The 15345-nt window shown below is 41.0% G+C and overlaps 1 protein-coding gene across 1 annotated transcript in view; it reads right to left on the minus strand.

Annotated features, from left to right (window-relative positions):
* Positions 1-12366, minus strand: part of LOC102080070 (dapper homolog 1) — a 30566-nt gene extending 18200 nt beyond the window's left edge. The window contains exon 1 of the mRNA XM_005464686.4: positions 11529-12366. Coding sequence (XP_005464743.1) covers positions 11529-11801 — 273 coding nt within the window. The 5' untranslated portion in view covers positions 11802-12366. The remainder of the gene's footprint in view (positions 1-11528) is intronic.
* Between the last annotated feature and the right edge of the window lie 2979 nt (positions 12367-15345).

Consider the following 15345-nt stretch of genomic DNA (forward strand, 5'->3'; position numbering starts at 1 on the left):
ATTATTGTCTGAAGGGCTAGAAAAATGCCATACTGTTTGCTATACTGATGCACCTGATATCTCCAAAAGTTGATTCTGTTCATCTGGACGTAGCGTTTTCAGTGGGAGAAACGTTTCATCACTCATCCAAGTGACTTCTTCAGTCTCAGCTGACTGCAGGTTTCCCCAAACCTTATAAACAGTACATTTGCATAATGACTGAAACCAGCCCACTGAAGGAACAATGGGCTGGGAGGTCAGTTCCTTAATCATAATTATGCAAATCCTCATGACCATTGATCAACAACCACTGATCAATGGCCATGAGTACCATTCACAGAGAGTTGGGGAATGGCTGCAATCACAGCATTGTAAGATGGTGACAGGTGTACCCTTAGGCCCCCTCCTCCATTCAGAGATGGTCTTTCCCTTTTCACATAAATGGCCTCCTTGACTCCGCGCTCAAACCAGCGTTCCTCCCGGTCCAGGATGTGGATGTTTCATTGATGTGGATGTTTCTCTACTCAAAGTGGAAGACAGGTTTGCTCTGACTGATTTATAGTCAACTGATCTAAACAGGACCTTAGTATTTTTTAAGTATAACTTAAAAGACTTCATTATTTTCATTAAATTATTTTAATTTACTTGTTGATATTTTTGATGAGCTGCCTTAGATATTGTAGACATCCATCCATCCATCTTCTTGATGCATTCTCAATCATCCAGGAAAGTAAATCTCCAAAAGTTGAATCTGTTCATCTGTAACATAGTGTACGCTGTTAAGTGCCAGGAGGATTGCCAGGATTTATACATCGGGGAAACCAAACAACCTCTAGCGAAGCGGATGGCACAACACAGAAGAGCAACCTCATCAGGCCAGGACTCTGCAGTTTATTTACACCTACAGGCCAGTGGACACTCTTTCAACGATGAGGATGTACACATCCTGGACAGGGAAGAACGCTGGTTTGAGCGCGGAGTCAAGGAGGCCATTTACGTGAAAAGGGAAAGACCATCTCTGAATCAAGGAGAGGGCCTAAGGGTACATCTTTCCCCATCTTACAATGCTGTGATTGCAGCCATTCCCCAACTCTCTGTGAATGGTACTCATGGCCATTGATCAGTGTTCTTTGATCAGTGGGTTTTGGTCAGTGATTGTTGATCAATGGTCATGGGAATTAGCATAATTATGATTAAGGAACTGACCTCACAGCCCATTGTTCCTTCAGTGGGCTGGTTTCAGTCATTATGCAAATGTACTGTTTATAAGGTTTGGGGAAACCTGCAGTCAGCTGAGACTGAAGAAGTCACTTGGATGAGTGGCGAAACGTTTCTCCCACAAAACGCTACGTCCAGATGAACAGATTCAACTTTTGGAGACATCCATCCATCTTCTTCTGCTTATCCGTGACCAGGTTGGAGGGGCAGCAGCCTAAGGAGACAAGCCCAAACCTCCCTCTGCCCTGGAACCTCCTCCAGCTTGTCCAGGGGAAAAACCAAAGAGTTCCAAAGCCAGCTGAGAGATATAATCTCTCCAGCATGTCCTGGGTCTGCCCCAGGGCCTCCTTCTGGTGCGACATGCCCAGAACACCTCACCCAGGAGGCATCCTTGTCAGATCCCCGAACCAACTGGCTCCTTTTATGTGGAGGAGTAGTCAATCTACTTTGAGCATATCCCAGATGGCTGAACTCATCATATCTCTAAGGGAGAGGCCAGCCACCCTTCAGAAAAAGCTCATTTCCGCAGCTTGTATCAGCCTCTCCCCAAGCTGCGTTCTGCTTGGCCTGCTGGTACCCAGAGCTGCCTCCAAAGTCCCACAGGCTAGCCAACCTGATAGGACTCCTTCAGCCTGATGGTTCCTTCATCTCTGGTGTCCTCCATCTGGTCCAGGGGTTACCATTATGACAGGCACCGATCGCCTTGTGTTGGCAGCTCAGTGCAACAGCTTCAGCAGTGGAGGGGCTGAACATGGTCCATCCAGACTCAATGTCCCCAGTCTCCGTTGGAATGATATCAAAGCTCTGCCGGAGGTGGGAGTTGAAGATCTCGAGGACAGGGGCCTCTGCCATGCGTTCCAGGTCTACCCGCACTATACGTTTATGCACCCAAGTTCTATCCAGCATCCTTCCCTGCCACCTGATCCATCTCACCACCAGGTAGTGATCAGTTGACGGCTCAGCCCTCTCTTCAGCCTAGTGTCCAAAATATACAGTCTTCTCTTCCCCTGGCTGCCAACGAACACAAACTGCCGAGCCACCAGGTGCTGGCCCTCGGGCACCCTACCCAGGCCTGGTTCCCGGCCAGCGACCCGGTAACCCTATTCCAGGCAGGGTAAAATGTTTCCTAGATTTTCTGCTCACAGGGGTGTTTGAAATAAAAACACTCCTTTTTAAAAACAACGACGGAATATTATGTAAACATTTGATGTTTAAATTTATATTTGTTCATATTTTTTGTGTCTGAAGTGATATGTATTAGCTGTTTCACACAAACATGTATACAGTCACTTTAATTCTTTCTTGCTGCACCAACAAGTTAGATGTCCATTTATTTTTAGAGTTAAGAAAGTAATGTGCTATGGAGTATCACTGCAAAGGCTCTGTAGGTTGTTGTTTATTCATATTACATTTACTGTAGTTACTCACACAGCTACAGTAAAGCTGTAAATTACATTTTTGGTGTTTTACTGTACATATTGTTCATATTGTTTTAATGTTAATCCAACAATTTGTTTTTTCAGTACAGGTCAGCAAGTTCTCATACAAAGCAAACGTTATGATCCACAGAAGGAATGCATTCCCTAGACTTTTCATCTTCTCTTGGATTATCTGACTCATGTCTACTTGGGCCCTTACATTGAGTCTTGATTGCTGAATAGAATAACTGTTGCACTGAAACAATAACAGGAGAACTAATTTTTTTAAAATCTCCTTTTCCCTTCAGAAGTATTCAGCTAAATAATCTGATGTGAAGTGCAAACGATAGACTTTGCTATGTGTGGCAATAGTTCAGTTCTAGTTGAACTAGTCATGAAGAATACTTGTGAAGTATCACTCGGAAAGCCATGGAAATTAATGGAAATTACTTTATTTTAAAGATATTGAGCACTTTTCTTGCTTATGAAACACAAGGCCATATTTCACACTTGTGAATATGACCGTATCCTAAAGGTTTAATTGGCTTAAAGCTATACTCTGATATGAAAGTGTTGCTTTTATTTATTTTTTGAGCAGTGTGTTTTAGTATTGTACTATACAAAGGATTTATGTGTGCATGTGTATGTGTACACATGAAAAAAATTAAACTGACCTTATGTCTGGGGTGTATTATATAAAAGGAGCTGTGTGTGGGCCAAGCAGCTACTCATGTGAGACCACACTGACTCAATGGTTGCTTATGTCTTCTGTGTGTGTGTGTTTGTGTGTGTGTGTGTGTGTGTGTGTGTGTGTGTGTGTCTGTTGAAAGTCTCCCACACACTCCCTTGTCTTTGCATAGACCAGAGGTTCCCAAAGTGTGGGGCCCGCCCCCTAGGGGGGGGCGCAGAGCCATTGCAGGGGGGGCACGGTATGAAAAGAAAAAAGAAAAAAAAAAGAGCGCTTGGACACTGTGGACAGGTTTTTGATGGGGCTCCCACACAAACGCAAAGCAGGAGATGAAGCATCACCAAATATGTTTCCAAACCAACTTCCTTCCAAGCCAAAGACAGGAAAATATGGTGAAGCATATCTTCCCTTTGGCTTCACCTGCACAAGTGCCAAGGTAGGTCTCCCCTGCAAAATTAGTTTCCCTGCGTCGGGAGCAGCGCTGGGCTCTCCAAATCCCGGACAAACAGTATCCCACATTCTTGATTTTTAGTTCACAAACACTTCTTGTAATGACTAACTACTCCTGACATTTTGGACATGTTAGCTCTTTATGCAGTAAAGTTACAGTGGGATACAAATAATATCAGGCTGATCCTGCAGTAATTTGTTCCCCCGGTTCAAATCACAGACAAACAGTATCCCACAGCTGTTTATGTGTTTGAACCCATTTTGCACAGAGAGGCATTTTTTGAAAAATGTATTGACAGCAATGTTGAATATTATTACACAGGAAAAAAAACCCAACTATAAAATAATTACACTGTGATGCGAACATTTTTCTTGTAAAAAAGGGGGGCCTGGCAAAAAAAGTTTGGGAACCACTGGCACAGACCAACATACAGTCATGTGTGAATGAACACACATGCATCAGTAACATTGAGCAGCGTAGTACTGACCATCGGAGGGATTCTACAGGGACTGAAATGTAACAACATCCCAGAAAATGATCTCTCTTTATATTCTAGTTGACTTCAGTTGGATTCATTAATCATGCAACCACTGAAATCATACTTTAGAGAAATAACTGTATCAAGTTTGCAGTTTTCTTTCCAACTTAGTGTGTTTTTATGTCATCCAGGTAAGGGAATCCCAAACAGTTGATACTGCTCATCTGAATGTAGGGTTTTTAGTGGGAGAAACGTTTCTTCACTCATCCAAATGACTTTTTCAGTCTCAGCTGACTGCAGGTGACTGCTGACTGAGTATATTTGCATAATGACTGAAACTAGCACCACAGCCCATTGTTCACCAGTGGAGAAGTCACTTGGATGAGTGATGAAATGTTTCTCCCACTAAAAACACTACAATCAGATGAACAGAATCAACTTTTTGGGATTTCCTTACCTGGATGATTGACCACGCATCAAGACATTTTAACCTAGAGCTGCCTAAAGCTACGTGAGTATGAGTAAACTTAGAACCTAGAACCTAGAACTCAGAACTTCTATTATCATTGTACAGTTGCTTGCACAATGAAATAAGGTAGCAAGACCACAAAGGTGTGAAAGTAAAGAAAACAATATACAGAAAAGAAGAAGAAAAACAATATAAGAACACTATGTACACTATATATGTTTTGGTTACAGGAAGCATTGGGGGAGTGTGTTCAAGGCCATCGTAATAAAATATATAAATAATAAATAAGGGTGGAAGGGCTATGGTTGTTAAGGGATGGAAATTGCACATCTGCCGTAATATTGCACAGGAAGAACAGAAACCCAAAAAAGCAACATAATAAATAGCAAGAAGCAGCAACAGAATTACTGTCAACACTCTTAATTTGCATTTATTGTACTGACAGCCCATGGGTAGAAGCTGTTCTTTAGTCTGTTGGTTTTGCAACTGATGGATCTGAACCTTTTTCCAGAGGGCAGGATGTTGAAGATGTGGTGGTTAGGATGGAGGTGGTCTTTTATAATTGCGCTGGATCTGTCTAAGTTGACCAGCTTAGCTATAAGGATGTCTAGGATGATGGTATTAAAACAGGACGTAAGATGGCTGATTACAGGAACCACCTGAGATTCAGCCTCAGATGCAGACAAAACAGGATTACTCCTAAAAGTTTAATAATTAGCTCTTCAGTTAAAGGCTTCCTGGCAACTAAAATCCTCCAGAAGGGACAGAACCACCTGTGTAATGAACGGGGGACACAAACAAATTTTACCATTGATGTGCTAAAATCTAAAGAGGAGCGGATCTGACAGAGACTTACAATACTTCTAGTTGAGAATACTCTTCAAAAGATTTTTGAATTCACTGACAATGCTTGTCTTGTCTTATCACAGCATGAAAAGTCTAAGACCAGGCAAGAAAGGAAGTATGACTTACTTGTTGTGCATCGGAAACCACAGCAAAGTACAGTGTCCTCACAGACCAGAAGGATACCACACCAAGTTTTGTGGACAAGTGGGCGAAAAATTTGTCTGACAGACTCACCCAAGCAGACAAAAACATCCCTGCAAAAGGGTTGAACGTTGCTGTGATGTCGAGACAAATGCCAGTAGTGGAACTGATCACAGCCACTGTTATGGCCGGTCTAGGGGACCCGACCGCAACAAGAGGAATGATCCATCCCCTGCTCGACCCCAAGCAGCACATCACACCATAAGTTAAAATATGAAATGGTTTATTTACAGACACGAAACAAAAATGGGTTTCACAGGAGTCACTCAGGCTTCGGGGTGGACCCACGCCAAAATAACAAACAAAAGGAAACTAACTCAGGGGAGCGACTGCTTACCTAGCCCCAAAGAAACATAACCAAACAACAATCACTTACCCTCCCTGACTAACTAAACATGAGAAAACTGTGCCCAACTGAAAAGGCAATCCACCCCTACTTCCTCCTGGATTCACAAAGCAACACAGGGCATGTCACAGCCCCAGCCGGTTGGGGTAAAACCGAGGATGGATGACGGCGTCCTCAACCGCGCCGTCTTATACTCTGTCTCCAGAGCAGCATCCAATCCTGGCACACCATCTTCGAGATCCACCACTCCTGGAGGCGCACCTGCACACTCACATTTACATGTCAGAACCCCAGCCCATGACGGCAGCCGTAACAGCCACAGAAACAGCAATTCGAAACAATAACATTGCAGAAGCAGAGCAACTGCATACGAAAATTTCGGCCTTTCTAACCAATGCAAAGCCCCCAGCATCCAACATCAGCATGGAGGAGAGGTAGGCACTCACATCCCTTAGTCATAACAACATTATCAAGACAGCAGACAGGGGTAGGTGCACAGTTTTGCTAAACCAGAAAGCCTATGAAAAAATGTTGTCTCTGTTTTTGACAAAAGTACTTATGACCTCCTGAAACAAGACCCAGGAAGTGGTTACAGGAAGAGGGTGATAGATTATCTGAAGCAGTTAAAACAACACAATGCTACTGACCGGACCTCATATCACAGGCTATACCCAGGCGAATCTACACCACGTCTGTATGGTTTACCAAAGATACATAAACAGGGTGTACCTTTAAGACTGATTGTCTGTATGATCAACTCTAAGTTTTTGGCTTTGATCCTCAACCCGCTGGTAGGCAGCTCCCATTTTACTTTTAAATACTCCAGGAACAACAAGTAAGCCCGCAGTGTGAGAGCGAAGTGCTCTAAAAGGGTGATAACGTCATTAAGATAAGATGGGGCCTGATTATTTAAGACCTTGTATGTGAGGAGCAGGATTTTGAATTCTGGATTTAACAGGAAGCCAATGAAGGGAAGCCAATACAGGAGAAATCTGCTCTCTCTTTCTAGTCCCTGTCAGGACTCTTGCTGCAGCATTTTGGATTAACTGAAGGCTTTTCAGGGAGTTTTTAGGACTTCCTGTTAATAATGAGTTACAGTAGTCCATCCTGGAAGTAATAAATGCATGAACTAGTTTTTCAGCATCACTCTGAGACAGGATATTTCTAATTTTAGAGATGTTGCACAAATGGAAGAAAGCAGTCTTACATATTTGTTTAATATGTGCGTTGAAGGACATGTCCTGGTCAAAAATGACTCCAAGGTTCCTCACAGTGTTACTGGAGGCCAAGGTAATGCCATCCAGAGTAAGAATCTGGTTAGATACCATGTTTCCAAGATTTTCAGGGCCGAGTACAATAACCTCAGTTTTATCTGAATTAAGAAGCAGAAAGTTAGCGGCCATCCAGGTCTTTATGTCTTTAAGACATTCCTGCAGTTTAACTAATTGGTGTGTGTTACCTGGCTTCATGGATAGATAGAGCTGGGTGTCATCTGCATAGCAGTGAAACTGTATGCTATGTCTTCTAATGATGCTGCCTAAGGGAAGCATGTATAATGTAAACAGAATTGCACACAAAGAGGTTTCTTGTTGTAAAAAGGAGGGTTTTTCTTCCAACTGTCACCAAGCTAAATCTGTCGTTACAGACCTGGGTTTTAAGATGGACAGTGATTTTAAATTAGACAGTCAAATTAGGGCTACTGTCAAGTCCAGTTTTTATCATCTAAGGCGCTTGGCAAAGATAAGACCTATTTTATGCAGGCCGCATCTTGAAACGGTAATCCATGCTTTTATTTCATGTTGTTTAGATTACTGTAATGCACTCTATTGTGGAGTTAGTCAGCATCTTCTCTCTCGTCTGCAGCTGGTCCAAAATGCTGCTGCACGACTTTTAACCAGAGCTCGTAAAAGAGAGCACATAACTCCCATCCTGGCTTCACTCCATTGGCTGCCTGTATATCTTAGAGTTCATTTTAAAATTCTCATGTTTGTGTTTAAATGTTTAAACGGTCTTGCCCCAACTTACCTCTCTGAGCTTCTGCATCCTTACTCACCCCCCAGGTCTCTCAGGTCAGCTGACAAGCTGCTCCTGGAGGTACCCAGGTCCAAGAGAAAGCTCAGAGGGGACAGGGCCTTCTCTATTGCTGCTCCTAATCTGTGGAACAATCTTTCCCAGCACATTAGAGAGGCCCCTTCGCTGTCCACTTTTAAAACATGTCTTAAAACCCATTTTTACTCCTTTGCTTATGACACAGTCTGACCCTGATTTTATTGATTTTATTGTTTTAATCTAATGTGCTGATTTTATTGTTTTAAATGTAATTCTCATCATCATTTTTTTATACTATTTTATTATTGTTTTTGCCATTTGTGCTAATTTTATTTATTTTAAATGTCATTTTAATAATCATTTTTCATATATATATATTTTATTTATTTTATATTATTATTATTATTATTATTATTATTTTTTAACATGTTCAATGTATCATTTTTGGCATGTCAAGTGTACAGCACTTTGTGTTCAGCTGGGGGCTGATCTGAAAGTGCTATATAAATAAATTGCTTGCTTGCTTGCTTGCTTCTAGGGGTTCATCTGATTGTTCGGGTTTGTATATGTGTATATAGTACCTTGAGGTGACGGTTGTTGTGAAGGTGAGGCAAGGTTTTAGTCTCCAAGCAAACCACTTTATACAGGCCTTATCTCAAGATAGGTATCACTTGAGTAAATTTGAAGGATCATATTTGACCAAATTTATCCTAAGTGCACAAACTTCATCGTTCAAAGAGGGCATTTGCTACCAATATATTTGTATAGTCATTTCTGTAGTTGCAGTGTGGGTGTTTTATAAAATAAAAAAATCAGTTTTATTTATTGTTGTTTGTTGATTTTAGGTCAGTATGTCATGTTTTCTTGCTGTTAATTGTGAATTCTGGGCACAGACTTGTATACATAACTGGTTATAGGGTTTTAATAAAATAAATCCTATGTGGGAATGACTGGTTGGAAGTGACAATTTATATTTATTAGACTTAAAATATAACTGGTACCTTAGGATCTGCAACCTCTACAAGTTAGCACTATCTACAGGCTTCAGGGTAAACTCTGCTCAATGACGCAATTAATGTTAAACGCAGCGGTCCCAAGTAATTCGCAGCCCTACAGTGTAAATTGTATGATGACCCTGTGTAATAAATAGATATCGCTCTATGCTGGTGGCAATCATGACTTACAGGACTTGTGTTTCTGTGGCAGCTAGCTTGTAGTGTGATTACACTGCAGAAACTGCACAGCTATTACTTTTTGATTTTGAAACTTCACATAAGTGATTTGTCAGATCAATGCACCTCCATTCCAACCACACCAGCAGAGACTTGCTGCTGTGTTTGAGCAACCCTATTTGGTGTGAAATGTAGGCAAAACACATATATTAAAATTGAGAATGTTTACATTTGGCTTGATACACAGATGAAAAAAGCCTGGAACGGAGATTGTGCATTTGTGCTGTCATTTTAGCATACCGGTACTAACTATAAACACTTATATGTAGACATTCCCACAAAGGCCACACTTTTGGAATGCAAGTCACTTTCTGAGGTTGTTATCCTTGGAAATTTAATGCACTTCTTCTCGTTCCTAGACACGACTCTTATATGATTAACATAGTTGTTAGATAATCCAGAGTGCATTCACACAGACACGCTACACATTATGAGTTCACATTGCCTCATGCCCTCTCATTAATCTCTTTACACACTGGAGGCCACTGTGAAGGTTGCTCTGTTTCTCCACCTGCTGTCAGCTGTCACATGGCTGTCAGCAACTCCTGCTCACTAATAAACATATATACCCTCTCTTCATGCATACACATCATTTTTTTCTCAGTCTAGTTGTCTTTGTTCCCACATTGCAGACATAAGGCCTTTTTGTCCCTTTTTTCCAGTACTGCCACACGCATAAACAAATACACATTCCCAAGGGAGCAAGGGGTGAATGACTAATTTCAGCATTAACCTCTATAAGTCCCAACCAGTTCAATTATGTATAATATGAAACCAGTATGAAGCCATAGTGCCACTGCATTAGGTGTCATGGTTTAGGAATTAACCGATGATCTACATAAAAAACACAAAGACAGACGAAGAGGCAAATGTTCAAGTCACAATATCTTCTCTTGGGGTTAGGGAAGAGTGTTGTGTGCAACCTTAAGAGCAGTTTGGACATTTTCTAAATTCTCTAGATAGACAGAAAAGTCACAAGATGGAACTATTTGTTTCTTTACAATCAATCCCTGTATTCCTAGTGTTCCTAGTTTTGTGCAAAGTCATATAAAAAGAATTATATGGCATAGTTGTAACATTTAAACTATTTATCCCGAGTCGGACAAACTCCACCATTCACCATGTAGCACGTCTTACACTGTTCACTGTCAAAGTCAGCAGCTCATGTGCTGCATCCTTTTACAGTAGGACATTTGTCTCACTCATGTTTTAAGCGCACACTAGATTTATCCATAGAAATGGCAACTACTTGTCTTTCAGATGTTACCTCGTTTCAGTAAGAGTTTCAAATTTGCACAGAATGAATATGGCTCTTTATGATGTGAAAAACAGTGTCTTATACTTCAAACTACAAACTGTTGTTGACATCTTTACATTTTTTTAATTGCATCTTTATTTCTGGAAGTGAAAACCAGGACAAAGTGCAGCATCCTTGGAGATAATAATAGTGCATTAAATTCCAAAACTGTAAATGATTATCCAATGCTACATTGTGCTGCAATATGTAACACAATGTATAATTTATAATGATATAAACATATAAAAGGAACATCGTTGGTATCTGAATGAGAATCCAAACTGCATCCTGAGGCCACAGAACAACTTCTTATCTGCTGTTGATTCTTGGAATTCATTTTAAAGAGTCAAAGATGGTTTGGTGTAATGCCAAAATAATGACCTCAGTCTTCATGTGAGAAATGATTCAAACTCAACAGACAGATCTCTGGATAAGCCACTGTGTTCAGCATAAAATGGATAATGTAATGAAGCTCTCCCAAACTGACCAAAAATGGTAATGTATGCCTGGCTCTCCACGTTTTCATGCACTAACCGCACACAAAGAGCAGCCACCGACATTTTTCGCATACTGACAGTTCTTGGTCGTTATAGTTACCATCGTAATGTAAAAGCAAGAAGCCATTTTAAAGCCAATTAATCCCTACAAGTCAGCACAAGTAAATGGTAAGAAACGAGCCATGGGTATTAGCACTGCACACCTCTACAACCCCCCCCCCCCATGTATGGGATCAGCTGTCTTCATATGCGAACTTTTGGAAAACGGATCAACTGAAATCTAAACTAGCTGGCTATCACATCGGCTATACTAACTTTAATATTAATTTAGCTAATAAGCTAGGACAAATAGAACTTACATGGTGGAGATTGAGACCATAGCTTTCCTTCCCGTTCGGTGCGTCCATAGCACAAAGTTCCGAGCATAGAGTTCCCCAAGCCGGGCCCCCGGTTGACGAAGGGTCCTTGATCCCAAGAGCGCACAGCACCCTGCTTTCCTGTCTCTGTTTGAGAAGCTCAAGCTCACATAACCCGGCCAGGCTGGCTTGCAACCGCTCTTTATTCCGACTGCGCCCCGTTTTCATGTGTTGAGAGAACGTTTCAAAAGAGTCTCGAAGGTCTTGGAAAGACATCACAGAATACCGTTTTCCTAAAAATTCAAGCTGAATGAATTCCCTAAAAGTCTGACTGTCTCTTCAAATTCTTCGAATACCTGTTGTGGAACGGTATCCGTTGTCTGTTTGTGCTGAAGAAGTCACTGCTTTAGCACTCGGTCCCATTCCCCTCCTCTAGCCTGCGCTCTGCCGGACAGTCTCACTTGGACAGCTGTTGGCGGAGCCTAAAGGAATGCTGCTGGGAATCCTGCACAACCACAACTACGTCTCATACTCCTCAGTGAATGCCTCATTCCAAATAAAAACGACACTCCAAGATAAAGAGCAGACATAGACACGTTATATTACTGCCATGTATTCCTGTGAGTATTCCAATGTATTTTAGGATGATGAAGCGGTTGTATACGCCGCACTAGTTTTGCACACTTAAAACATCTGGAGGCAGGCCTTTATTATAAACTGTAAGCACTTTGTCTAGTTTAGTGAACAGCCATCAGCTCAAACTCGCAGGACTTTGGACTGTGAGAAAAGGGCGAATATTTAGAGCAAATCCACGCAGGCAGACGGAGAACACGAAAATGCCCCACAGATATCCACAGCAGACAAGGAGCCCTAAAGTTTCTTGCTGTGACAGCGCTAGCTGCAGCGCCACACTGCGGTGTGACTTTGGATCGCCTTTTTAGTAATATTACTGTTTACTGTTAATGCAGCTCGTATTCTGTCTGGCACTTATTATAGATGCATGCATACACAGATAATCAAACGAGTTTGTTCTTGTGTGTGTGTTTCTGTGTCTCAATATGTGGCCCAAAAGACTGGGATATAAAATGCTGTGTAGTCCCAAATAAAGCAGGGCAACATTTCACCCATAGGAAAAGATGTGGTTACCGTGGCTCCAAGGCAATAACAGTAACAGACTGAACCAAATCGAATAATACAACATATTACAATGTTGACAAAATATAAGAAATAGCTCTAAATACATACGACTAGTTCAATTATAAATATCCAGAATGTTACAGGTGAAATATATATGTAACTCTTCTAACTCTCAAGCGTATATTTATTTATTTCCGTCTCATTTTTATATCTATTTATTAGCTTGCTTTGCACTGATGTAACCGGAGCCTTGTCGTCTCATCTCTCTGTATGCTGCACTGGATATAGCAGAGATGACAATAAAGTTTACTTTGTCTTGACTTGATATGATTGCCATTTCACTCTAACCTGTCAAACTTTATTCATTGTTATTTTCACTGTATTTTAATTGATGGCAGAAAGCCATCTGGCCCAGTTGCCTTCCCACTGTTAATGCATTGGATTTGACAACTTTCCAAGAAAAATAAATAATTCCTTTTATTTAATAATTGCTTTTTAACACGTATGAAGAAGCATATCAAAATGAGGGTCTCACTCTGAGACAGGCAATGATTACTTTGAAACCTCATCATGTAGACCAATAAGTCTGACAGGTTTGGACACTGAAATACTTTGTAACATTTTAGCAAGAAGATTAGTATCGCACATTTAGTTCATAATAATTAAAATGGCTTTGTACCACAACGTCAAGAGTTTCACAACATAACAAGTGTTCATGAGAAATTTGATGCTAAGAATACAGCTTTATTATCACTCGATGCTCATCAGGTCTTTGACAGAATAGAATGGTCATATTTATCTAATGTTCTCCCAAGAATGGATGGATGTGGAAATAATTTTTTCAGATGGGTTAAACTTTTTATACAAATCCCAAAGCCAGGGTTTTAACAAGCACCATTTCAGTCACTTCCTCTGCCTCTTTTCCGATAAGTTCAACAGTATCTTTAATAGATTCATTTGGAATAACAACAAACCTAGACTAAGACTTTGCTTGTTGTACCTGCCATATGAAAGAGGGGGGTTTCAACTCCCTAATCTTAAACTGTATTACTGGTCTGCACAGCGGCATCAGCCATGTTCTATTTTTCCACTGAGACACCCCCAGTCTGCATAAAACTGAACAAACATCAGTAACAAACCTTCAACTGAATCTGTATTTATACTCTGCAAGCTCAAAAAATATTTAAAAAATGACAAATAACCCTTTTTAAAAAAGCACAGATGCTATTTCTTATAGGGCATGTGAGTATGTGGGAGTTAAGTCTTCTATCTCTCAATTTTCACCTATTTGGGGCAACACATGTTTTAAGGTAGGAAGTGCCGACCAGAGTTTCAAAATTCAATTCAATTCAATTCAATTCAATTCAATTCAATTCAGTGTTATTTACACAGTGCCAAATCACAACAACAGTCGCCTCAAGGCGCTTTATATTGTAAGGTAGACCCTACAAAAAAAACAAAAAAAAAATCAATCATATGACCCCCTGTGAGCAAGCACTTTGGCGACAGTGGGAAGGAAAAACTCCCTTTTAACAGGAAGAAACCTCCGACAGAACCAGGCTCAGGGAGGGGCGGGGCCATCTGCTGCGACCAGTTGGGGTGAGAGAAGGAAAACAGGATAAAGACATGCTGTGGAAGAGAGACAGAGATTAATAACAAGTATGACTCAGTGGAGAGAGGTCTATTAACCAAGGGCGTAGATTTGACATGGACGGAAGGGACATGTCCCCACCAATATCCAGCGATTATTGAATTGTCCCCACCAATAATTTGATCTCTTCGAGTAAAGAAAAATAAAACCGATAGAAAGAAAAAAAACGATCTGTCAACGTCTCATTCACCCAGCGGTGCAGAAATAGTTAAATTACGCTCTCTACTCGAGTCCTGCCTCATGTGACAAATATGGCCAATGTGATTGGCTGTGCCTTTCAGGGAGCTCTGTTTAGTTTTAGCAGCGGCAAGCCTGCGCTGCGAGGACCTGCAAGGAGGAGAGGAGGATGGCAGCAAAAAGGAAGAACCTGGATATAAGAAAGTATTTTTCAAAGAAACCTGTAAGTCACTTAAAGTCAAGTTCACTCATAAAATGTGTCCGTCATAATAATGTTACAGGCTATGCTAGGCTTTGGCCCACATCAGTCTAAAACTGTATGTAACCATGAATAACGTGTTTTGGAAACTAACTACACAACAGGCAGCAGTTATCTCAGTCTCCCAGAGTAGCATTTCTAATTTTGATTGAAACTGTCAGAGAAAACGGCAGCCTCGAGCAAGCCAGGATATTAGTTTACAGAGGCTGTACCATGTCCACCAGGAGAGACTGGACAGTATAGATGTAAAACCAATATGCCAGCAATTTATCTCAGTTAACGAGAGGAGAGGGCATGTGTTTGGCTCCTTCACATAGTGGACATTGAGTTGTTGTGTGGGACACCAGTAGTCCATGTCTGTTGCTGTAACAGTAGTTCATGTTTAGAATAAAAAATCCCAGCTCAGATCTTTTACTTTGTGCTAATCTTAGATGAGTAGTTTTATGGACAAAAACCAGCAGGTCATTCAGTGTTCCCTTAGTGCTAATGTATAACAGATGTTGGTGCACTATAACTGAAGGAATGTTGTTAAGTCCTTAAAGTCATATTCTTTTATTGTCATGACTGTATTTGAAGCTATTTTTTATTTTTGTATG

Source organism: Oreochromis niloticus, linkage group LG10, assembly GCF_001858045.2.
Source record: "Oreochromis niloticus isolate F11D_XX linkage group LG10, O_niloticus_UMD_NMBU, whole genome shotgun sequence".
Taxonomy (NCBI): Eukaryota; Metazoa; Chordata; class Actinopteri; order Cichliformes; family Cichlidae; genus Oreochromis; species Oreochromis niloticus.